Source organism: Nerophis ophidion, linkage group LG25 (genome assembly GCF_033978795.1).
Source record: "Nerophis ophidion isolate RoL-2023_Sa linkage group LG25, RoL_Noph_v1.0, whole genome shotgun sequence".
NCBI classification, from domain to species: domain Eukaryota; kingdom Metazoa; phylum Chordata; class Actinopteri; order Syngnathiformes; family Syngnathidae; genus Nerophis; species Nerophis ophidion.
The window spans coordinates 4,046,491-4,074,138 of NC_084635.1; the positions used below are offsets into that span (position 1 = coordinate 4,046,491).

A 27,648-nucleotide genomic window follows, 5' to 3' on the forward strand; every position below is an offset into this window, starting at 1 on the left:
TGGGACAAGGTGGGTAAAGTGTCTTGCCCAAGGACACAACGGCATTAACTAGGATGGCACAAGCGGGAATCGAACCTGCAACTCTCAAGTTACTGGCACGGCCACTCTACCAACCGAGCTATGCCGTCCCATTGTTGTTGTTTTTTTTAGTAACCAGCAAGCACAGTTACAACAACTGTTTTTATTACTGTGTATTTGATAAGTGCCATCTGAAATTCAACTATTTATTTTATTTATATATACAAATAAATATATATAGCTACAATTCACTATATATATATATATATATATATATATATATATATATATATATATATATATATGAAATACTCGAGTTGGTGAATTATAGATGTAAATATACTCGCCTCCGCCCCACCCCCGACCACGCCCCCCACCTCCCGAAATCGGAGGTCTCAAGGTTGGCAAGTATGATTTGGGCACCCCACGATTCGATTAAATTCTTGGGGGTAATGATTGGAATAAGAATCGATTCTCAATTCAAAACTGATCCTGATTCAAAATCCATACTTTTTTAGTAACGTTGGATGCCAGCTTTATGATTCACTGTGTGAATGTGAGTGTGAATGTTGTCTATCTGTGTTGGCTCTGCGATGAGGTGGCGACTTGTCCAGGGTGTACCCTGCCTTCCGCCCGATTGTAGCTGAGATAGGCGCCAGCGCCCCCCGCGACCCCGAAAGGGAATAAGCGGTAGAAAATGGATGGATGGATGGATACATTCCTTCATAGAATACCGGTGAACAGTTTTGATACATTTCTATGTTACCTAAAAGAAAACTGGTTTTGTTTAATAAAATGTTTCCCAAACATTTAATAAAGTCAAATACAAATAATTTAACAAGGAAAGTATCCAATACTTCTCTTTTCTAAAGTAAATCTGCACACAGATAAGATCTACATCAGTGGTGTCAAAGTCAAGGCCCCTGGGCCAGATCCGGCCCGCGAATTAATTATCTATGGCCCCCGGGATGATATTTGATTAGTATTAGCACTGGCCTGCAGGCCACAGCGAGGTCCCAGGGACCCCATCAAGTCATAAAAAATGGGGTCCCACTGTAAATTTTTGGGGTCCCACTTTTTGGTAACCGTTGTGAAAACAAATGATAAATGTATGCATTACCCTGTTATATCTCACATTATATATTGTGTTTTATAAAAAGGTTGTCATAAACGTTACTTAATTCATAAAAAATATAATAGAAAACCTTTTTTTTTTTTTTTGCATATGAAAATTTATTCAGCTATCAACACTCATTCACTTTCTTCTTTCGTTCATGGATTTAAACTTTACCGCTGCCGGTATTTTTAAAATATATTTTTATTGTGAAGTGGCTAGGTAGAGGGAAGTCTGGGCTTCCCTGCTTAGGCTGCTGCCCCCGCGACCCGACCTTGGATAAGTGGAAGAAGATGGATGGATGGATTTTTAATGTAATATTCTCAGAATGTGTTTGTTCTATTTAAGTAAGACAAACAAAACAATCTGATGTTGTCTTTATTTTTTAGTTTTAATGCCATGATTTAAATTTTTCGGCCCGCATGTGCACAGATATTAGTCCTTTTGGCCCCTGAGCTAAAATGAGTTTGACACCCCTGATCTACATCAACAATATGATTTGCCTGAGTGTCTGGACAAGACAGAATGAAAAATAAATAAATAAATACAATATATATATATATACATATATATAAATAGATTTGTGATTTTTTTTTTCTTTTTTTTGGAATTGTTTAAAATCTTTACAAAAAAGAAATCCGATTAATCTTAAAAAAAAAAAAAAAAGTTTTTGACACCCTGAAGTTATACTTGCCAAGAAGGCCGATAACTGATATTTTGAGCCAATATTCTTTCATTTGCAGTAAAGCATGTAAATACTGGTATCACGTGTGTATATATCGTATCTGCAAATGTATTTCTGTTGTACTTGTAAACAAAAAATATCGGCCGATATCGAAAAAAGGAGGTAGATATCGATCAATACGTATATGTTAAACTGCCAAATGTCAGTTTCAATAATTGCCGATCCATAGTCCTTACAGCAAATCCTAGTAACAGTTTCTCTAAGCAGAAATTGAAATAGCACTGGATATTGCAGAAAAGCCTTAATATTGTGGCTAACGAATATACTGAAATGTATTTTTTTTAATTTGTTGCACACATAAGATAACTGTCCCACTTTGACTATACTGTCATCCCTCATGTATTTCGGTTAATTGGTTCCAGACCGGACCGTCGTTAACGAACTTCTGCAAAGTAGGATTATTATCAATTAATCAAATATGTTCATATTTAGAGCACACAAACTGATCACCGTATTTTTGGACTATAAGTCGCAGTTTTTTTTCATAGTTTGGCCGAGGGTGCGACTTATACTCAGGAGCGACTTATGTGTGGAAATTATTAACACATCACCATAAAATATCAAATAATATTATTTAGCTCATTCACGTAAGAGACTAGAGCATGGGTGTCCAACTCTGGCCCGCCGTGTAATTTAATTTGGCCCTTGAGACAATATCAATTTAGCATTAGAGCTGGCCCGCCGGTGTTATACAGCGTCGTGCCGCTGTAACACCGCATTCACCGCTAATACTCATACTTGCCAACCCTCCTAATTTTCCCGTAGACTCCCGAAGTCCAGTGCCCCTCCCGAAAATCTCCCGGGGCAACCATTCTCCCGAATTTCTACCGATTTCCACCTGGACAACTATATTGGGGGCGTGCATTTAAGGCACTGCCTTTAGCGTTCTCTACAACCTGTCGTCACGTCCGCTTTTCCTCCATGCTAACAGCGTGTCACATAATATTTGTGGCTTTTACACTCACACACACACACACACACACAAGTGAATGCAAGGCATACTTGGTCAACAGCCATACAGGTCACACTGAGGGTGGCCGTATAAACAACTTTAGCACTGTTACAAATATGAAACAAGAATGACAAACACATTTCGGGTGAACATTCGCATTGTAACACAACAGAACAAATACCCAGAAACCCTTGCAGCACTAACTCTTCCGGGAAACTTCCAGCAAACTGACCAATAATTAACGTTTTATTCATGCATTTTCTCTTGCTACTTCAAGGCTTGAATGTTTGGTTCATTCATTATTGTTATTTTGTTTTCAAATGTATTATTAGCCTGTGGAAAAAAATTGATATTTACCTCAGAAGATTGCAAATAGAAAAAAAGGCATTATATTTTTATTTTTTTTGATATGCCATTGCAATTTTTTTAATTGTTATTATTATTATTTAAAACTGGATTTTGCATGTCACTAAAGTTATATAAGCCTTGCTTGTTCAATATTTAATGCAGAACTTGTTTAGGTCCCTATTAAAAGGTTAATTTGTTCAACCTTGGCCCGCGGCGGCTTTGTTCCGTTTAAAATTTTGGCCCACTCTGTATTTGAGTTTGACAGCCCTGGACTACACGTCTAAGATTTCATGGGATTTATGGATTAGGAGTGAGAGACAGTTTGGTAAAGGTATATCATGTTCTATATGTTGTAGTTATTTGAATGACTCTTACCATAATATGTTAGGTTAACATAGCAGCCACCTTCTCAGATGTTATTATTGGTGTTGGGTTTTATCAAATAAATTTCCCCCAAAAATGCGACTTATATATGTTTTCTCCCTTCTTTTCGGCAGCTGCGACTTATACTCCGAAAAATACGGTACTAGGAGTATGCGGAATACATTTCTTTTTCATAACGATTAATTCAAATTGCGTGTGCAAATTTAGTAGAGTTAATAGGCGTCTTATAAATACATTTATAAATATTAACACTTGTTTTATGGTTTCATTTTTATTTTTTTCCTCATCATGACTTATGAGGCTGAGCTTCACCTGCCTACCCTGCCTGCACGTCCCCGCTTTAGAGCTTTATTGTCCTGTTTGCAGCCACCTTCAATTGCAAATGTAGGACACAGCAAGAGTCTAATATTAATAAAACAGTAACATAATATAGCATTGGCTACCTCTTTTATCTTGGTAAAGTTGGTCCTTAAATATAAATGCCTTATTTGCACTTGATGGACATTATTTGCTGTTTTTTTGCTGATTCATGCAAGACAATTTGGACGTTGCGTCCCTCATTCTTCATTGGTCATGTGTTTTTCACAGGATAAAGTGCGAACTGAGAGTTACCGCGACTTCATGTACAGCAACCCCGAGGTCTTCCGAGACAAGGTGAGCCAACTCAATATACAGTACATGCGGAAAGTATTCACAGCGCTTGACTTTTTCCACATTTTGTTATGTTACAGCCGTAGTCCAAAATGGAATTAATTAGATTTTGTCCTTTAAAATTCTACACACAATACCCCATAATGACAGTGTGAAAGGTTTTGTCCATCCATCTTCTTCCGCTTATCCGAGGTCGGGTCGCGGGGGCAACAGCCTAAGCAGGGAAGCCCAGACTTCCCTCTCCCCAGCCACTTCGTCCAGCTCTTCCCGGGGGATCCCGAGGCGTTCCCAGGCCAGCCGGGAGACATAGTCTTCCCAACGTGTCCTGGGTCTTCCCCGTGGCCTCCTACCGGTTGGACGTGCCCTAAACACCTCCCTAGGGAGGCGTTCGGGTGGCATCCTGACCAGATGCCCGAACCACCTCATCTGGCTCCTCTCCATGTGGAGGAGCAGCGGCTTTACTTTGAGTTCCTCCCGGATGGCAGAGCTTCTCACCCTATCTCTAAGGGAGACCCAAAGCTCATGACCATAGGTGAGGATGGGAACGTAGATCGACCGGTAAATTGAGAGCTTTGCCTTCCGGCTCAGCTCCTTCTTCACCACAACGGATCGGTACAACGTCCGCATTACTGAAAACGCTTCAGGTTTTGTTTTCTTTCAAATTGATAAAAACAAAAACTACATGTACATAAATTCTAACATTTGCTCAACACTATATTGATGCACCTTTGGCATATTCAAATATTTTTGAAAACAATGCCACAAGCTTGCCACACCAATATTTGGGTAGTTTATTTTAGCAGCCACTCTCAAACTCCCATCAGGTTGGATAGGAATGGTTGGTTTTCATCCAGGATGTTTCTGTACATTGCTACATTCTTCTTTCCCTCTATCCTGACTAGTGTCCAAGTTCCTGCCCCTGAAAAGTATCCCCACAGCATGATGCTGCCAACACCTTGCTTCACTATAGAGATGGTATTAAAAACGTAGTTTTATACTTGTGAGTGTAAAACTAGTTGATATTCTAGTTTAGAGCATGTTTTACTCAATATAGGTCATAACATCCCAGCAACAAGCTGTAATATCTTACTAAGATAATTTAGGACCAAAACCCTTAAAACAAGTAAAAGACTAACGTAAAACCTGCTTAGAGAGAAGAATTATCTTATCAGACAGAAAATAGAGCAAATCTCACCCTTATTTGAGATATTTAGTCTTAGAGTTCAGTTTTTGCCGAGCACACCAAAGTCGCTGCTGGACCGTTGTTATTTTGTAACTGCATTTTAATTGTCAATGCTTTGTATTTGCTTTGCTAGCTTGCAAATGCCTTCTGCACGATTCCTTTTTGTTAGTTAAATACTTTTCTTATTGCACCTTGCCAAGACCTAACACACACTACTGTATTGTGTTCAAAGTGTACAAACCTTTATTAAAATATGGACTTTTGTCAAGGCTGGATGCTATTATCCATGTTTACATTGTTTCTCTTAGAGAAATTTGCTTCAGTACGAACTTTTCTATTCAAGAACTAATAAAGTTTGCAAATCGAGGGTCGACTGTGCTATCACGCTGCAAAAAGTCAGTGTTCAAAAACAAGAAAAAAAATACAAAAATTAGGGGTATTTCATTTGAACAACTTGTCTGTTGTTGGTGTGAAAGCATGGAATTCTCTAAACAAAGACTTAAAAAGCTGTAAGAATATATTTGTATTTAAAAAGAGTTATAAAAAGAGAAAACTGAAATGATATCAAACTGAGTTTTGATTTAGATTGGACGTGTCATTGTGAAAGTGCTTAAAGGAAAATGGAAAAGTATGTTGGAGTTTGGGTGTTGGTGGAGGGAACAGTTATAAAGTCATCTAAATTACTGTAATTTCTGTTAAAAAAGGGCAGATAAATATAAGAATATTATTCTTCCATCTGCTCCTTTCTGATCATGGAAATGTATAAGAAAAATAAACAATGAAAGTGTCAATTGTACGTGGCTTGTAAATATGCATTTTCATGAAAGGAATAACAATAAATGATGATGATGATGAACTAAGCAAAATGATCTAAATTTGGCTTGTCAAGACTTTCCAAAACAAGTAAAATGAGATAACCTCAATGAAGACCTTTTAAAATAAGTATATTCTCACTCAGAACAACTGTCCTACTATACGAGTATGTATTTTATATTGTTTCAATGAAAATAAAACAGCAAAAGTCAATTTGACTGTCATCTGTTTTAATATTGGAAAAGTCGACAAAAGTTCCAAAAATGTTCTTAATGCCTACCCAGGTTCGAGTCCAACAAGTCCCGCCTCCGGCCAGGATGCCCGAGATGTCCAAAATGCGGCCAGCAAAGTCCCACGGGAAGGCGGGGAGAAAAGTGAAAAAAAGTCGGTAAAATGTTCAAAAATCACACCCGGGGACTCGAACCTGGATAGGTATTAAGAAATTTTTTGGGACTTTTGCCGACTTTTCCAACTTTTATTCCCCCCAACCTGTGGGACTCGGTTGGGTGTGTTATGGACATTTTGGGCATCTTGGGATTTGCGGGGCCGGAGGCGGGACTTGTGGGTTGGTATTTTGAAAATTTTGGGGGACTTTATACGAATTTTGTCACTTTTCCCCCCCAATTTCCGTGCGACTTTGCTGGGTGCGTTTTGGATGTTTTTTGCATCCCGGGACTTGTGCAGCCTGCGCAAGTCATGGGACTGGAACCTGGGGAGGTATTTTGGACAAAATTGAGACTTTTGACCATTTTGGCCGCCTTTTCCCATCTTCTTCCCCGCCTTCCTGTGCACCATTGCTGGGTGTGTTTTGGACATTTGGACAAAATACTTTCAAGCATGTTTTACTCAATATAGGTCATAAAATCTCAGCAACAAGCTGTAATATCTTACTAAGATAATTTAGGACCAAAACCCTTAAAACAAGTAAAAGACTAACGTAAAACCTGCTTAGAGAGAAGAATTATCTTATCAGACAGAAAATAGAGCAAATCTCACCCTTATTTGAGATATTTAGTCTTAGAGTTCAGTTTTTGCCGAGCACACCAAAGTCGCTGCTGGACCGTTGTTATTTTGTAACTGCATTTTAATTGTCAATGCTTTGTATTTGCTTTGCTAGCTTGCACATGCCTTCTGCACGATTCCTTTTTGTTAGTTAAATACTTTTCTTATTGCACCTTGCCAAGACCTAACACACACTACTGTATTGTGTTCAAAGTGTACAAACCTTTATTAAAATATGGACTTTTGTCAAGGCTGGATGCTATTATCCATGTTTACATTGTTTCTCTTGGAGAAATTTGCTTCAGTACGAACTTTTCTATTCAAGAACTAATGAAGTTTGCAAATCGAGGGTCGACTGTGCTATCACGCTGCAAAAAGTCAGTGTTCAAAAACAAGAAAAAAAATACAAAAATTAGGAATATTTCATTTGAACAACTTGTCTGTTGTTGGTGTGAAAGCATGGAATTCTATAAACAAGGACTTAAAAAGCTGTAAGAATATATTTGTATTTAAAAAGAGTTATAAAAAGAGAAAACTGAAATTATATCAAACTGAGTTTTAATTTAGATTGGACGTGTCATTGTGAAAGTGCTTAAAGGAAAATGGAAAAGTATGTTGGAGTTTGGGTGTTGGTGGAGGGAACAGTTATAAAGTCATCTAAATTACTGTAATTTGTGTTAAAAACGGGGCAGATAAATATAAGAATATTATTCTTCCATCTGCTCCTTTCTGATCATGGAAATGTATAAGAAGAAAAAACAATGAAAGTGTCGATTGTACGTGGCTTGTAAATATGCATTTTCATGAAAGGAATAACAATAAATGATGATGATGATGAACTAAGCAAAATGATCTAAATTTGGTTTGTCAAGACTTTCCAAAACAAGTAAAATGAGAGAACCTCAATGAAGACCTTTTAAAATAAGTATATTCTCACTCAGAACAACTGTACTACTATATGAGTACGTATTTTCTATTGTTTCATTGAAAATAAAACAGCAAAAGTCAATTTGCCTATCATCTGTTTTAATATTGGAAAAGTCGACAAAAGTTCCAAAAAGTTCTTAATGCCTACCCAGGTTCGAGTCCCGCCGCCGCCGGCCAGGATGCCCGAGATGTCCAAAACGCGCCCAGCAAAGTCCCACGGGAAGGCGGGGAGAAAAGTGAAAAAAAGTCGGTAAAATGTTCAAAAAACACAGTGTTAAAATGTTGACTCGAACCTGGATAGGTATTTAGACATTTTTGGGGACTTTTGCCGACTTTTCCACCTTTTATTCCCCCCAACCTGTGGGACTCGGCTGGGTGTGTTATGGACATTTTGGGCATCTTGGGATTTGCGCGGCCGGAGGCGGGACTTGTGGGATTCGAACCTGGATTGGTATTTAGAAAATTTTGGGTGACTTTTTACGACTTTTGTCACTTTTCTCCCCCACTTTTATCCCCGCACACCGTGCGACTTTGCTGGGTGCGTTTTGGACATTTTTTGCATCCCGGGACTTGTGCGGCTGGCAGCGGGACTCATGGGACTGGAACCCGGGGAGGTATTTTGGACAAAATTGGGACTTTTGACCATTTTGGCCGCCTTTTCCCCTCTTCTTCCCCGCCTTCCTGTGCAACATTGCTGGGTGTGTTTTGGACATTTGGACAAAATACTTTCAAGCATGTTTTACTCAATATAGGTCATAACATCTCAGCAACAAGCTGTAATATCTTACTTAGATCATTTAGGACCAAAACCCTGAAAACAAGTAAAAGACTAACATAAAATCTGCTTAGAGAGAAGAATTATCGTATCAGACAGAAAATAGAGAAAATCTCACCCTTATTTGAGATATTTAGTCTTAGAGTTCAGTTTTTGCACCATAGTCGCTGCTGGACCGTTGTTATTTTGTAACTGCATTTTAATTGTCAATGGACAAAAACCCTTAAAACAAGTAAACACTCTAACACATGGGTGTCAAACTCTGGCCCGTGGGCCAAATTTGGCCCGCCGTGTAATAAAATTTGGCCCTTGAGACAATATCAAATTAACATCAGTGCTGGCCCGCCGGTATTATACAGCTGCATTCACCGCTGATACTCATACTTGCCAACCCTCCCGATTTTCCCGGGAGACTCCCGAAGTTCAGTGTCCCTTCTGAGAATCTTCCGGGTCAACCATTCTCCCGAATTTCTACCGATTCCCACCCGGACAACAATATTGGGGGCGTGCCTTTAAAAGGTTCTCTACAACCTGTCGTCACGTCCGCTTTTACTCTATACAAACACAAGTGAATGCAATGCATACTTAGTCAACAGCCATACAGGTCACACTGAGGGTGGCCGTATAAACAAACAACTTTAACACTGTTACAAATATGCGCCACACTGTGAACCCACACCACACAAGAATGACAAGCACATTTTGGGAGAACATCTGCACCGTAACACAACATAGACAAAATACCCAGAACTAACACGGGACGCTACAATATACACTGTCTGCTACCACCACTATTAAGTTATATAAGCGTTGCTTTTTCCATATTCAGTGTTAAAGCAAATCAGCGTAGCAAACTGAGCAATAATTAACGTTTTATTCCTGCACTTTCTCTTGCTACTTCAAGGCTTGAATGCTTGAGTCCTTCATCATTGTTATTTTATTTTCAAACCTATTATTAGCCTGTGAAAAAAAGTTCATTTTGATATTTACCTGAGAAAGCTGCATATAAAAAAAGAGGCATTCGATTTTTATTTACATTTAATTTGATATGCCATTGAAATATTTGTATTATTATTTGAAACTCAATTTTGCATGTCACTATAAAGTTATATAAGCCTTGCTTGTTCAATATTCAATGCAAAACTGGTTTGGGTCCCTATTAAAATCTTAATTTGTTCAACCTTGGCCCGCGGCTTTGTTCAGTTTTAAATTTTGGCCCACTTTGTATTTGAGTTTGACACCCCTGATCTAACATAAAATCTGCTTAGTAAGAGGAATTATCTTGTCGGACAGAAAATAATCAAATATCACCCTTATTTGAGATATTTCATCTTACTTAGATTTCAGTTTTTGCAGTGCGGGCATTTTAACATAGAAAAAACGATGTACACGTTATGGGTAAGGCATTAATAAGATGGTCGTCTCTGATTTAAAACACAGCGTGACTTTACGGGCGCACTCAATGTCGACTGCAGAGTGCTGATAACAAACGCAGGTTTCAACTAACAAAATGCATAACCTCTTCCAACAAAGACACCGCATGGTTCCATTGCCGATAGTCCCAGGAGGCGCTGGTCCGTATCGTGGTCATCCATTATATGGGCGGCTGCTGGATAGCACTGGGAGGGAGGAGTGTGTAGGCTGTACATTATATCTGTCAGTGACGCATTTTGGCTCAGAGGAAGGCGTCACCGTCTCCAGGAGTAGGAGGATTGAAAGTATTATTTTTATACAAACCCCGTTTCCATATGAGTTGGGAAATTGTGTTAGATGTAAATATAAACAGAATACAATGATATATATTCAGTTGAATGCACTACAAAGACAACATATTTGATGTTCAAACTCATCAACTTTATTTTTTTTTGCAAATAATAATTAACTTAGAATTTCATGGCTTCAACAATTGCCAAAGTAGTTGGGAAAGGGCATGTTCACCACTGTGTTACATCACCTTTTCTTTTAACAACACTCAATAAACGTTTGGGAACTGAGGAAACTAATTGTTGAAGCTTTGAAAGTGGAATTCTTTCCCATTCTTGTTTTATGTAGAGCTTCAGTCGTTCAACAGTCCGGGGTCTCTGCTGCCGTATTTTAGGCTTCATAATGCGCCACACATTTTCGACGGGAGACAGGTCTGGACTGCAGGCGGGCCAGGAAAGTACCCGCATTCTTTTACTACGAAACCACGCTTTTGTAACACGTGGCGTGGCATTGTCTTGCTGAAATAAGCAGGGGCGTCCATGATAATGTTGCATGGATGACAACATATGTTGTTCCAAAACCTGTATGTACCTTTCAGCATTAATGGTGCCTTCACAGATGTGTAAGTTACCCATGCCTTGGGCACTAATACACCCCCATACCATCACGGATGCTGGCTTTTCAACTTTGCGCCTATAATAATCCGGATGGTTATTTTCCTCTTTGTTCCGGAGGACACCACATCCACAGTTTTCAAATATAATTTGAAATGTCAGACCACAGAATACCCGTCCACTTTGCATCAGTCCATTTTAGATGAGCTTGGGCCCAGCCAAGCCAGTGGCGTTCCTGGGTGTTGTTGATGAATGGGTTTTGCTTTGCATAGTAGAGTTTTAACTTGCACTTACAGATGTAGCGACCAACTGTAGTTACTGACAGTGGTTTTATGAAGTCTTTCTGAGCCGATGTGGTGATATCCTTTACACACTGATGTCTGTTTTTGATGCAATACCGCCTGAGGAATCAAAGGTCCGTAATATCATCGCTTACGTGCAGTGATTTCTCCAGATTCTCTGAACCTTTTGATGATTTTACGGACAGTAGATGGTAAAATCCCTAAATTCCTTGCAATAGCTCGTTGAGAAATGTTGTTCTAAAACTGTTTGACAATTTGCTTACAAAGTGGTGACCCTCACCCCATCCTTGTTTGTGAATCACTTAGCATTTCATGGAAGCTGCTTTTATACCCAATCATGGCACCCACCTGTTCCCAATTAGCCTGCACACCTGTGGGATGTTCCAAATAAGTGTTTGATGAGCATTACACATCTGTGAAGGCATCATTAATGCTGAAAGGTCCATACAGGTTTTGGAGCAACATATGTTGTCATCCAAGCAACGTTATCATGGACGCCCCTGCTTATTTCAGCAAGACTATGCCAAGCCACGTGTTACAACAAATTGGCTTCGTAGTAAATGAGTGATGGGTACTTTCCTGGCCCACCTGCAGTCCAGACCTGTCTCCAATAAAAAAAGTGTGACGCATTATGAAGCGTAAAATAAGACAGCGTAGACCCCGGACTGTTGAAGGACTGAAGCTCTACATAAAACAAGAATTGGAAAGAATTCCACTTTCAAAGCTTCAACAATTAGTTTCCTCAGTTCCCAAACGTTTGAGTGTTGTTAAAAGAAAAGGTGATGTAACACAGTGGTGAACATGCCCTTTCCCAACTACTTTGGCACGTGTTGCAGCCATGAAATTCTAAGTTAATGATTATTTGCAAAAAAAAAATAAATACGCTTTTCAGTTTGAACATCAAATATGTTGTCTTTGTAGCATATTCAACTGAATATGGCTTGAAAATGATTTGCAAATCATTGTATTCTGTTTATATTTACATCTAACACAATTTCCCAACTCATATGGAAACGGGGTTTGTAGTTCTGCAAAGATTGTGTGGTGGAGTGCAGAAAGGTATAGCTGGTGAGCAGGCTTTATGTCGTGTCAGCACTGTGCATGCAGCCCCACACGAGGATACCTGCAGGCACGGCTGGCTGGAATGGAGACACAGAAAGTGTTACGTACAGATGAGTGCACGCTCGCTACAGCTGGTGTCAGGCACTAAACGCCAGTGGTGGCGTAGACGAACAAATTAACTGTTCCCTCTGAAGCCCCAAAATAGATGTGATTAAGAAGTCAATGGTATATGGCACTTCAGTCAGTAAAGGTGTGAGGAACAAACTGCCTTTTATGCGTATGTCCAATAATTAGTACATTAGTATCAATCATCAATCAATCAATGTTTACTTATATAGCCCTAAATCACTAGTGTCTCAAAGGGCTGCACAAACCACCACGACATCCTCGGTAGGCCCATATAAGGGCAAGGAAAACTCACACCCAGTGGGACGTCGGTGACAATGATGACTATGAGAACCTTGGAGAGGAGGAAAGCAATGGATGTCGAGCGGGTCTAACATGATACTGTGAAAGTTCAATCCACAATGGATCCAACACAGCCGCGAGAGTCCAGTCCAAAGCGGATCCAACACAGCAGCGAGAGTCCCGTTCACAGCGGAGCCAGCAGGAAACCATCCCAAGCGTAGGCGGACCAGCAGCGCAGAGATGTCCCCAGCCGATACACAGGCAAGCAGTAAATGGCCACCGGATCGGACCGGACCCCCTCCACAAGGGAGAGTGGGACATAGAAGAAAAAGAAAAGAAACGGCAGATCAACTGGTCTAAAAAGGGAGTCTATTTAAAGGCTAGAGTATACAAATGAGTTTTAAGGTGAGACTTAAATGCTTCTACTGAGGTGGCATCGCGAACTGTTACCGGGAGGGTATTCCAGAGTACTGGAGCCCGAACAGAAAATGCTCTATAGCCCGCAGACTTTTTTTGGGCTTTGGGAATCACTAATAAGCCGGAATCCTTTGAACGCAGATTTCTTGCCGGGACATATGGTACAATACAATCGGCAAGATAAGATGGAGCTAGACCGTGTAGTATTTTATACGTAAGTAGTAAAACCTTAAAGTCACATCTTAAGTGCACAGGAAGCCAGTGCAGGTGAGCCAGTACAGGTATATATGTATGTATATATGTATATAAAGGTATATACAGTACAGGCGTAATGTGATCAAACTTTCTTGTTCTTGTCAAAAGTCTAGCAGCCGCATTTTGTACCAACTGTAATCTTTTAATGCTAGACATGGGGAGACCCGAAAATAATACGTTACAGTAGTCGAGGCGAGACGTAACAAACGCATGGATAATGATCTCAGCGTCTTTAGTGGACAGAATGGAGCGAATTTTAGCGATATTACGGAGATGAAAGAAGGCCGCTTTAGTAACGCTTTTAATGTGTGCCTCAAAGGAGAGAGTTGGGTCGAAGATAATACCCAGATTCTTTACCGTGTCGCCTTGTTTAATTGTTTGGTTGGCAAATGTTAGAGTTGTATTATTAAATAGAGTTCGGTGTCTAGCAGGACCGATAATCAGCATTTCCGTTTTTTTGGCGTTGAGTTGCAAAAAGTTAGCGGACATCCATTGTTTAATTTCATTAAGACACGCCTCCAGCTGACTACAATCCGGCGTGTTGGTGAGCTTTAGGGGCATGTAGAGTTGGGTGTCATCAGCATAACAGTGAAAGCTAACACCGTATTTGCGTATGATGTCACCTAGCGGCAGCATGTAGATGCTGAAGAGTGCAGGGCCAAGGACCGAACCCTGGGGAACTCCACACGTTACCTTAACGTAGTCCGAGGTCACATTGTTATGGGAGACGCACTGCATCCTATCAGTAAGATAAGAGTTAAACCAAGACAGGGCTAAGTCTGACATACCAATTCGTGTTTTGATACGTTCTAATACGTTCTAGTACTATACTATGATAAAGCAATTTTCATCTAATCCGCCCTCTGAATGTTTGCTTGTCTGCAGGCAACTCCACTTGTCTCCTTTCAGAGGACCAGATGGCTTTTAGCTCTGCTTTTAGACACTCTTGGATTGAGAAGCTCTTCTGCATGCGTTAGTTGTAATGAGTAGTTAATTAAGTTATTGTCGCCTTTTCAAATTGATTAGCCTAGGAGTGGTGCAGTACTTCCCCTCTGACCTCTGTTGTTAAAATGAATGTTGGATCAAGCTGATGTCTGATAATGGTTGGCATGCTGTAATGAGTACATTTGTATGATATAGAGCAGGGGTGCCCACACTTTTTCTGCAGGCGAGCTACTTTTCAATTGACCAACTCGAGGCGATCTACCTCATTTATATATATCATTTATATTTATTTATTTATGAAAGAGACATTTTTGTAAACAAGTTAAATGTGTTTAATGATAATACAAGCATGTGTAACACATATAGATGTCTTTCTTTCACAAAGACAAGAATATAAGTTGGTGTATTACCTGATTCTGATGACTTGCATTGATTGGAATCAGACAGTAATGATGATAACGCCCACATTTTCAAATGGAGGAGAACAAAAGTTGTCCTTTCTGTACAATACCACATGAAAGTGGTTGGTTTTTGGCATCTAATTCATCCAGCTTCCATACACTTTACAAGAAAAACATTGGCGGCAAATTCCGTAGCTTGCTTGATTGACATTCACAGCACCCGAGGGTCTTGTGAGATGACGCTGGCTGCTGCCAGTTCATTATTATGAAAAAATGACAGAGAGGAAGGCGAGAAACACTTTTTATTTCAACAGACTTTCGCGCCGTCCCTTCCGTCAAAACTCTAAAGACCGACTGCACATTTCCTATCTTCACAATAAAAGCCCTGCTTCATGTTGCCTGCGCTAACAAAATAAGAGTCTCGGAAAGCTGGCGTGCACAAGTGATGTGCACGCCAGCTTTCTGAGGGATCGCTTGTGCACGCCAGTTTTCCCAGACTCTGTATTTAGTTAGCGCAGGCAGCATGAAGCAGGGCTTTTATTGTGAAGATAGGAAATGTGCAGTCGGCCTTTAGAGTTTTGACGGAAGGTACGGCGCGAGAGTCTGTTGAAATAAAAAGTGTTTCTCGCCTTCCTCTCGGTCATATTTTCATAATAATGATCTTGCAGCAGCCAGCGTCATCTCACAAGACCCTCCGGTACCGTGAATGTCATTTAAGTGACGTCTTGGTGAAGATTGATGATCACTCATTTTTAGGTCTATTTTTTTTAAAAGCCTGGCTGGAGATCAACTGACACACCCCCCCACGGTCGACTGGTAGCTCGCGATCCACGTAATGGGCACCCCTGATATAGATAATATCCAATATAAATGATACTAAGTCGGTAATCTTCCCTTCATGGCGTAAGCTAAACTTTTTTTGTAATTGTTTGTACAAATATCATCCCAGGAGAACAAGGAATTGCTATACACGTTGACATGAATTTACACTATTATTATCAGTAACCCGGGTTGGGGAGGAGACCCTGCCCCAAGTGGAGGAGTTCAAGTACCTAGGAGTCTTGTTCACGAGTGGGGGAAAAGTGGATCGTGAGATCGACAGGCGGATCGGTGCGGCGTCTTCAGTAATGCGGACGTTGTACCGATCCGTTGTGGTGAAGAAGGAGCTGAGCCGGAAGGCAAAGCTCTCAATTTACCGGTCGATCTACGTTCCCATCCTCACCTATGGTCATGAGCTTTGGGTTATGACCGAAAGGATAAGATCACGGGTACAAGCGGCCCAAATGAGTTTCCTCCGCCGTGTGGCGGGTCTCTCCCTTAGAGATAGGGTGAGAAGCTCTGCCATCCGGGAGGAACTCAAAGTAAAGCCGCTGCTCCTCCACATCGAGAGGAGCCAGATGAGGTGGTTCGGGCATCTGGTCAGGATGCCACCCGAACGCCTCCCTAGGGAGGTGTTTAGGGCACGTCCAACCGGTAGGAGGCCACGGGGAAGACCCAGGACACGTTGGGAAGACTATGTCTCCCGGCTGGCCTGGGAACGCCTCGGGATCCCCCGGGAAGAGCTAGACGAAGTGGCTGGGGAGAGGGAAGTCTGGGTTTCCCTGCTTAGGCTGCTGCCCCCGCGACCCGACCTCGGATATGCGGAAGATGATGGATGGATTATCAGTAACAATACCAAGCAGTGTAGTATCTGGTTGATACCACAGTGTAATCGATTTTTATTGATTTATTATTGCCGTATTTGTTATTGTTTACAAACACAGGAAAATCACTGGACACAGGAAGGCTGAAAGGGAAAAAATGGTTTTAATCAGGAACTGCACTTTTTTTTGTAATTTAGCCTATCGTTCACAATTATTATGAAAGGCATGATGATGGATGTTTTTTGGGTTGTTTTTTTTACTTTCCATATATTAAATAAATGCGATCAAGAGTCTGCTTACAATGGGGTTTATCGGCATGGCGCCATTACCCGGACAAAGCCCTACATCCAAATACCTCCATTGAGATTTTATTTACATCAGGGGTGTCAAACGTACGGCCCGTGGACCAGATCAGGCCCGTGAACAGGTTTCATCCGGCCCGCAGGATGTTTTAAGTATGGAAAATGAGTTAAAATGTTGGAATGAAAGAAACTTCGGTTCTAAATGTGTCCACTAGATGTCGCAACAGTAATTCTCTGTAGATGATGCTACATATGTAATACAAATAAACCACATGTTAGTGCATCAGTCGAGGAAAATGAGCAAACTACATGTGAACGGCTTTCCCTGTCCCCGCTCGGGTTCCATGGACCACCCAGGAAAGACATCGCTTTAGCAGGTTTGACTCTCGCTTATTTTTCGATAATGACAGTTTCTTGTGCCGTCGCCACTCCTGCTTCTCGCTTTCCGCGTCTTGCTTCCTGTTCCTCTCTAGTCACTGCTGCGGACTCTCCTACTTTTGCCCCGATCTCTCCTCCTTCTCCCCTTTTATACAGTGTGAGGAGATAAGTCAATTGTGTGTCGGTGAGCAATCTACGCACCTGAATCAGATTGCGCCGTCGCTCCCAGCACGCCCCGCCTCTCCGCTCCGCCGCATTCTCCGCTTCCTTGCCGCCATCTTGGGCAGGGCTCCAGCGTGCCCTGCCCCGCTGCTCGTTCGCCGGCTCCGCCTCTCTAAACTACACAAATAACATCCATTTTTGTATTTTTGATACATTGAAAATTAACACCAATGAGTTGACTGAACATTATCACATAATTGTTTCAGAAAATATAAATGACCAAGATAGAATACTATTAACCGCAACATGTAAGTCTAAAAAAACCCCAACATTATGATTTGTACTTTGTTTTCTGTTTTTAAAAAATAGAACAATCTGAAAGGTGTTTTTAGTTTTTAATTATCGTGCCAGGATTTCACTGGTTCGGCCCACTTGGGGAGTAGATTTTTCTCCATGTGGCCCCCGATCTTAAATGAGTTTGACACCCCTGATTTAGATGATGTAATTATGTATGTAACGTAGTAATGAACACATTAATAATAACATTTAATATATAAGCATTTTGATCATTTTAAACCTATGCGGTACATTAATTAAAAAACGTATTATGACGTTTGCTTTAAGAGCAAACAAACATAATAAAATATCACTTACTGTACAAGGTTTGCTGTTATTAGAGTGCCGACTTTTAGGATTTTTTTCCATAAACATCTTTTCGTGTCGTTCTGGCCATTTCCGAGTCTTAAATGCCTGTCAAAGTGTACCAACTTGTCGGAATACCTACTCAGACTTCATCTGTCTTAGTGAGATGCATGATTTATGATCGATAATAAACTTACTAGGAGCAAGGAAGTGAAAAAGCAGCAAATGTTGCAGGCATCAAATTCCAAATGAGCTAACATTTGCAAAAAATAACAATGTTTACGAGTTCGAACATTAAGTATCTGGTCTTTGCAGTCTATCAATGAATATAGGTTGAAAAGGGTTCAAGGAATCATTGTATTCTGTTTTGATTTACGATTTACACAATGTGCCAACTTCACTGGTTTTGGGATTTGTAGAATATCACCTTTGAGAATGTGTTGCAGGTGTCTGAGTCTGCATTGAATTAGCTCTGAAACAAGGCACTTATAACGTCTTGTTTTTTTGCTCTGGTTTCTACAAAATGGAGCCGGCGATCCAGTGCTCATCCCGAGTTACGTATTCGTGGCATTCTTTGCTACGCCGACAAATGTACCGTTTATGTGCAATATTTGGCTGAATGATAAATAAGCAGGCATACTAAAACCTGGGCAAAAAGTTGGCTACGGTTTTCGTCAAAAACGGAAACATACGATCGATGGAGCGTATGAAAACCGCAGTGCTTTTCTAATCTGGTCCCAGAATCAGGAACACACAGATAGCTGTGACACTTTTCAACCTGTCATTAACTTTCCTTGTAGTTCTTGCTCCTTCCCATTACTCCATCAGCATAATGCAGACACAACCGTCGCTTCATCGTCAGCAAGAAAAAGCTGAGTGATTGATGACCAGCTGTCATTCTCTGACCATGTTGCATCTTTCTCTCTGTCGTTTCTTATCTGACTCCGTTTGCCACCCAGCTGTTGATAATACAGCCGGTGGTTTATGTATCGCTCACCTTGACTATTGTAGTAATCTGAGGGAAGTGCATGGTCTGTCCTTCTAGAACAGGGGTCGGCAACCCGCGGCTCCGGAGCCGCATGCGGCTCTTGGATCAATAAAAGTGGGTGACATTGTTATCACCAGGAAAGATGAGATCACCTACCTAGGTTCCATTCTAGAGGCTAATCTTTCCTGTGATAAAATGGCAACCAAGGTGATCAAAAAGGTCAACCAAAGAACAAGATTCCTCTACAGAATCTCCTCTCTGGTCAACAAAAGCACCTTGAGGATTCTTGCGGGAACTCTCATTCAACCCTTCTTCCATTACCCTTGCACCTCCTGGTACCCCAGCACCTCCAAAACCCTCAAATCTAGACTCCAAACATCCCAGAATGAGCTAGTCCGGTTACTTTTAGACCTCCACCCCAGATCACACCTCAATCCAACCCACTTCTCCAAAGTGGGCTGGCTCAGGGTGGAGGACAGAGTCAAACAACTTGCACTGAGCCTGGTCTATAAAATCCGCTACACCTCCTTGATACTGAAGTACATGTCAAACTACTTCCTTAACGTAAATGACCGCCATAACCACAACACCAGGGGGAGCTCCACAAACCACATTAAACCCAGATTTCGATCTAACAAAGGTCTTAACTCATTCTCTTTCTATGCCACATCAATGTGGAATGCACTCCCAACAGGTATAAAAGTAAGTGCATCTCTATATTCCTTCAAAAGCGCTCTAAAACAACACCTCCAGGCAACTTCAACACTTTACTAATACCCTCCTCCATTCACATCCCATCTCCCCGGATTATAAACAACTCAAATGTACTTCTAATGTATATACTTGTTCTTATGCTATGTGAACTCACTATGTTCTCTGCTGGCTGTACATATCCTACTAAATAAGACCTACACTGTTTCAATGTCCACATTTCTCTGTTGATGCAATTGTTGATGACTGAAGTACTGATATCAACCAAAGCTCCTCATCCCACCCCCCGGATTGTAAATAATGTCAATAATTCAATGTACATACTATGATGATTAACTTGTGTGATGACTGTATTATGTTGATAGTATATATTTGTACCATGAATTGATTAACGTGGACCCCGACTTAAACAAGTTGAAAAACCTATTCGGGTGTTACCATTTAGTGGTCAATTGTACGGAATATGTACTGTACTGTGCAATCTACTAATAAAAGTATCAATCAATCAATCAATCTATCAATCAATCACTCTGATGTGGCTCAGCTGCATACTTGCCGACCCCCCCATTTTTCCGGGAGGTTTTCCGGATTTCAGTGCCTCTCCCAGAAATCTCCGCAGGATAACATTCTCAAATTTTTTACCCGTACATCAATATTGAGGGTGTGCCGTGATGGCAATGCCTTAAACGTCCTCTCGACCATGTCGTCGCGTCCGCTTTAATACTATGCTACCTGAGTGCCGGCCGGCCACATCTAGTGTGCGGCTGCTGACTGAACGCGCAGGCGACTGCAAGGCATACTTGTTCAACTGCCATACAGGTTACACTGAGGGTTGTGATGTAAACAACTTTAACACTTACTAATATGCGCCACCCTGTGAACCCACACCAAACAAGAATGACAAACACATTATGAGACAACATCCGCACTGTAACACAACATAAACACAACAGAACAAATACCCAGAATCCCGTGCATCCCTAACTCTTCTGGGCTACATTATAAACCCCCCTGTTCCCCACTCGGTGCGTCGGTTGAGGTGGGCGGGGTTTGGTGGTAGCGGGGGTGTATAATGCAACCCGGATGAGTTAGTGATGCATGGGATTCTGGGTATTTGTTCTGTTGTGTTACAGTGCGGATGCTCCCCCGAAATGTGTTTGTCATTCTTGTTTGGTGTGGTTTCACAGTGTGGCGCATATTAGTAAGAGTGCTAAAGTTGTTTATATCACAACCCTCAGTGTAACCTGTATGGCTGTTGAGCAAGTATGCCTTGTAGTCGCTTATGTGTGTCTGCAGAAGCCTCGTGCAACATGTGAATGAGCTGGTAAGCTGTTTGTTACGGTTGTAGAGGGCGCTAAACACATTTTCATTGAAGCACGCCCTTATTATTTTTGTTTGGGTGAAAACCAGCAGACAGTCGAGAGAATGGTTGCTCTGAAACTAGGTAGTCTCCCGGAAAAATTGAGATGGTTGGCAAATGTGATGTTGTCAAGCGGCATTCAAATAAAACTTGCGGGCCGCAGTAATATTAAATTTTCATATTAAAGGGGAACATTATCACAATTTCAAAAGGGTTAAAAACAATAAAAATTAGTTCCCAGTGGCTTGTTGTATTTTTTGATGTTTTTTTCAAAATTTTACCGGTCTCGGAATATCCCTAAATAAAGCTTTAAAGTGCCTTATTTTCGCTATCTTGGAAACCACTATCCATTTCCCTGTGACGTCACACAGTGCTGCCAATGTAAACAAACAATGGGAATACCACAGCAAGATATAGCGACATTAGCTCGGATTCAAACTCGGATTTCAGCAGCTTAAGCGATTCAACAGATTACGCATGTATTGAAACAGATGGTTGGAGTATGAAAGTATTGAAGAAGAAACTGAAGCTATTGACCGAATAGCTATTGACGCTATTCATAGCCATAGCATGGCCGAATAGCTGCGTTAGCATCGCCGGTAAAATGTGCGGACCAAACGATCAGGACTTTCGCATCTTTTGACACTGGAGCAACTTAAATTTGTCGATTGGTAAGTGTTTGTTTCACATTAAATGTGGGTGAAAGGAAACGTAATATAGTTGCAAATGCATCTGCAGGTTATCCATACATCTCTGTGCCATGTCTGCTTTAGCACCGCCGGTAATTAGCATATTAGCATCGATTAGCGTAGCATGTTAGCATCGATTAGCTGGCAGTCAACATCAACAAAACTCACCTTTGTGATTTCGTTGACTATCGTTGCAAATGCATCTGCAGGTTATCCATACATCTCTGTGCCATGTCTGCTTTAGCACCGCCGGTACATAGCATGTTAGCATCGATTAGCGTAGCATTTTAGCATCGATTAGCAGTAACGCAGCGACCAAATATATCTGATTAGAACATTAGTAAACATCAACAAACTCACCTTTGTGATTTCGTTGACTTAATGGTTGCAAATGCATCTGCAGGTTATCCATACATCTCTGTGCCATGTCTGTCTTAGCATCGCCGGTAAAATGTGGAGACACTCTGGTACATTCAATGGGGGTCTGGCGGCAGATTTCTTGCCAGTGGTGCAACTTGAATCCCTCCCTGTTAGTGTTGTTACACCCTCCGACAACACACCGACGAGGCATGATGTCTCCAAGGTTCCAAAAATTAGTCGAAAAAACGGAAAATAACAGAGCTGAGACCCGGTGTTTGTAATGTGTTGAAAATGAAAATGGCGGGTGTGTTACCTCGGTGACGTCACGTTCTGACGTCATCGCCCCCAGAGCGATAAACAGAAAGGCTTTTAATTCGCCAAAATTCACCCATTTAGAGTTCGGAAATCGGTTAAAAAAATAGAAGGTATTTTTTCTGCACCATCAAGGTATATATTGACGCTTACATAGGTCTGCTGATAATGTTCCCCTTTAAGGTGCGGGCCACGTGTCTGAGACCCCTGGTTAAGACATAGCACAAAGCAAAAAAAAGCTTTGTACGCTGTGTTATTTCATTTTAAATTTCAAAAGAGTCTTGTGGCTCCCAAAGTTTTCTTTATTTTGTGAAACGGGTCAAAATGGCTCTTTGAGTGGTAAAGGTTGCCGACCCCTGTTCTAGAAAAACACAAAGATGGAGGCGTATACTCTGATGCTCCTTGGTGACAAATATTACATACACACTAGAATGAACAATTATTTGACATTTTGTTTGAGGCATTCTCAGTGATATCAAACCATCCTGAAATAGTCTCCTTCATCACAAACCTATCCAGAAATAGGTTTTATCCATCATCTTTTTTTTCTTCAGGTCGTCCTAGATGTGGGCTGTGGGACTGGCATACTGTCAATGTTTGCTGCCAAGGCCGGAGCCAAGAAGGTTATTGCTGTTGACCAATCAGAAATCATTTACCAGGCCATGGACATAGTCAGGTAACACACAGCAACATGTCCTCAAGATCAATTCAGTTGTCACCTAACATTTTGAACTGTTTCTTTTGAACTGGACTATGGTGCCATTGTGTAAGTGACATCAGCTGTCATTGGATGTGAAGTTGTTGGAACCTGTTTTTATAATCTAAATGTTTGCTTTCCCCCCTGTGCCCCAGAGAGGGACAGGCTGTAGAAAATGGATGGATGGATGTTTGCTTTCCAAGACTCTTGTAGATATACGTGTTGATTCGTGTTCATCGAGCAATTCTAAACGTCTTCACTTTTGCACATGGACGTCATGAGGAAAGATGACAGACAAATAAGCAGTCTGTCACAATTAACAACAATCAAACAATATTTATTGACCGTACAGGCAATATTTTAAGTGTAGAAAGAGGCAAAACACTAAATTAAAGGCTTTAAAGGAGAGATATTCGGGCCAAAATGTTTTGTAAGATTTTAAACTGAAATATCCAGTTTTAATATGCTTTGAACTGAACTCTGGCGACTGTGTTGGATCCATTATGGATTGAACTTTCACAGTATCATGTTAGACCCGCTCCACATCCATTGCTTTCCTCCTCTCCAAGGTTCTCATAGTCATCATTGTCACCGACGTCCCACTGGGTGTGAGTTTTCCTTGCCCTTATGTGGGCCTACTGAGGATGTCGTGGTGGTTTGTGCAGCCCTTTGAGACACTAGTGATTTAGGGCTATATAAGTAAACATTGATTGGTTGATTGATTGATAAGAAGCGTTCAACAGGAACTCATTTAAGAATCTTGACCTTTTTCTAATTGACAGAGGAGGTCATTTATCTTCATAAAGTCCCATTACGTTTTGTTACCAATACAATATTTGCATACTCAAGACAATTTAGGACACAATCTTACTTGCAGGGGGAGGAAACAGGTGGTAGAAGTGCCCCCCCCCCCTCTCAGTAAGCTGTGGAGTCCCCCAAGGCAGTGTACTATTAACAGTTCGAGATGCTACCTCAGTAGAAGCATTTAAGTCTCACCTTAAAACTCATTCGTATACTCTAGCCTTTAAATAGACCTCCTTTTTAGACCAGTTGATCTGCCGCTTCTTTTCTTTTTCTCCTATGTGCCCCCCTCCCTTGTGGAGGGGTCCGGACCATGGATGAAGTACTGGCTGTCCAGAGTCGGGACCCAGGATGGACCGCTCGCCTTTGTATCGGTTGGGGACATCTCTATGCTGCTGATCCGCCTCCGCTTGAGATGGTTTCCTGTGGACGGGACTCTCGCTGCTGTCTTGGATCCGCTTTGAACTAAACTCTCACGGCTGTGTTGGAGCCACTATGGATTGAACTTTCACAGTATCATGTTAGACCTGCTCGACATCCATTGCTTTCTGTCCCCTAGAGGGGGGGGGTTGCCCACATCTGAGGTCCTCTCCAAGGTTTCTCATAGTCAGCATTGTCACTGGCGTCCCACTGGATGTGAATTCTCCCTGCCCACTGGGTGTGAGTTTTCCTTGCCCTTTTGTGGGTTCTTCCGAGGATGTTGTAGTCGTAATGATTTGTGCAGTCCTTTGAGACATTTGTGATTTGGGGCTATATAAATAAACATAGATTGATTGATTGATGATATTGGCAACACAAAATGGTCCCTAGTGTGTGAATGTTGTCTGTCTTTCTGTGTTGGCCCTGTGATGAGGTGGCCACTTGTCCAGGGTGTACCCCGTGTTCCGCCCGATTGCAGCTGAGATAGGCTCCAGCACCCCCTGCGACCCCGAAAGGGATAAGCGGTAGAAAATGGACGGATGGATGTAAAACTTGACTGGCGAGGTCCATACTTTCCCCATATTCCTATCATTTGTAAATGTATGCAGGTTGTCCCATTCTTTAGTTGTAATGTTACTACCTGTAATAATGCATCTGGCAGCCATATTGGATCATTCCTTCAAATGCTAGGCAAAAATAAGGTGAATCGGGATGAAAGTGCTACCAAGTTACATTTCTACGCGATATGAAATTGCCTTCACATGGGTTTCCGCCGGTCATAAAAAATGAACGCCCCAAATGCCATTATAATGCCTTACATACGATGTCCAGGGGCAATAAAAAGTCATACAATCGTAGGCCTGGGCTGGTAGTCAATAAGTCAATTAAGTGAAGAATAAAAAAAAGGAACTTCATTACTTTGTGTTGATTAACTTCTATCTTTTCTTGTAATGCTTTAAAAAGGAAAATGGATGCCGCAAAAAGCCAAAAGGCTTGTTTCCATTGTGGTTCATTAAATATTCATCACATTTGATACATTCAATACTAAAAGATATATAACCTGTAACATGTATTTAAAAATTTTGTTTAAAAATGGATAAATTATGTACATATACACAGTATATATGTCAGGTGATTTAAAAAACAATATATCCAAAAATTTGGGGGGGGGGGGTTGTACACACACTATGTACATGAGGTGCGTGCAAAACAGTAGCAGGCGGCTGTGGCCTGTGGGCCGGTTCCAATACTAATCCAACATCAGTCCGGTGGCCTGCTTTAAAGGGGAACATTATCACAATTTCAAAAGGGTTAAAAACAATAAAAATCAGTTCCCAGTGGCTTGTTTTAGTTTTCGAAGTTTTTTTCCAAATTTTACACCTCCTGGAATATCCCTAGAAAAAAGTTTTAAAGTTCTTGATTTTCGCTTTTTGCGATGAAACTATCCAGTTCCCTGTGACGTCATACAGTGCTGCCAATACAAACAACATGGCGGTTACCACAGCAAGATATAGCGACATTAGCTCGGATTCAGACTCGGATTTCAGCGGCTTAAGCGATTCAACAGATTACGCATGTATTGAAACAGATGGTCGGAGTATGGAGGCAGATAACGAAAACGAAATTGAAGAAGAAATTGAAGCTATTGAGCGAATAGCTATTGACGCTATTCGGCCATAGCATGGGTGTACCTAATGAAGTGGCCCATAGCATGGCTGCCTTATTAGCATCGCCGGTAAAATGTGCGGACCAAACGATCAGGACTTTCGCATCTTGTGACACTGGAGCAACTTAAATCCGTCAATTGGTACGTGTTTGTTTCGCATTAAATGTGGGTATCTAGTTTCAAATGTACATACAGCTAGCGTAAATAGCATGTTAGCATCGATTTGCGTAGCATGTTAGCATCAATTAGCTGGCAGTCACGCTGCGACCAAATATGTCTGATTAGCACATAAGTCAACAACATCAACAAAACTCACCTTTGTGATTTCGTTGACTTAATGGTTGCAAATGCATCTGCAGGTTATCCATACATCTCTGTGCCATGTCTGTCTTAGCATCGCCGCTCAAATGTGGAGACACTCTGGTACATTCAATGGGGGTCTGGCGGCAGATTTCTTGCCAGTGGTGCAACTTGAATCCCTCCCTGTTAGTGTTGTTACACCCTCCGACAACACACCGACGAGGCATGATGTCTCCAAGGTTCCAAAAAATAGTCGAAAAAACGGAAAATAACAGAGCTGAGACCCGGTGTTTGTAATGTGAAAATGAAAATGGCGGGTGTGTTACCTCGGTGACGTCACATTCTGACGTCATCGCTAAAAGAGCGATAAACAGAAAGACGTTTAATTTGCCAAAATTCACCCATTTAGAGTTTGGAAATCGGTAAAAAAAAATACATGGTCTTTTTTTTGCAACATCAAGGTATATATTGACGCTTGCATTGGTTTGGTGATAATGTTCCCCTTTAAAGTGTCAAGTAGGCTCCAGCATGTCATAGATTGCCAAGTGAACAGTAACCACACCATGTCTGATGTTCCTGTGTGCACACATGCAGGTAGGGTGCTGGTTAGATTCAAACTGTGTTTCCAGTTGCACATGCAGATTAGTTTGGTCGCTGTTGTTGTCGGTTACATTAAGTAAGGTTGATGGGCTTCTTGTCCGTAATTCACATCGTTCACACCTGCGGTCTGACTGAATACTGTGTGCCTTTGCACAGTTGGGCTTTGAGAGTGGCGACCACACATGCAACACAATCACATGCAAACATGTAGATCAGGGGTCACCAACCTTTTTGAAAGCAAAAGCTACTTCTTGGGTACTGATTAATGCGAAGGGCTACCAGTTTGATACACACTTAAATAAATTGCCAGAAATAGCCAATTTGCTCAATTTACCTTTAATAAATAAATATATATATATATATATAAATGGTTATTTCTGTCTGTCATTCCGTCGTACATTTTTTTTCCTTTTACGGAAGGTTTTATGTGGAGAATAAATGATGAAAAAAACACTTAATTGAACGGTTTAAAAGAGGAGAAAACACGGAAAAAAATTCAAATTAAATTTTGAAACATAGTTTATCTTCAATTTCGACTCTTTAAAAATCAAAATTCAACCGAAAAAAATGAAGAGAAAGACTAGCTAATTCGAATCT

General features: G+C 41.1%; 1 protein-coding gene across 1 annotated transcript in view; it reads left to right on the forward strand.

The window, feature by feature from the left end:
• Positions 1-27,648, forward strand: part of prmt3 (protein arginine methyltransferase 3) — a 210,583-nt gene that overhangs the window by 23,070 nt on the left and 159,865 nt on the right. Inside the window, 2 exon segments of the mRNA XM_061887618.1 lie at positions 4,150-4,215; positions 23,122-23,243. Coding sequence (XP_061743602.1) covers positions 4,150-4,215; positions 23,122-23,243 — 188 coding nt within the window.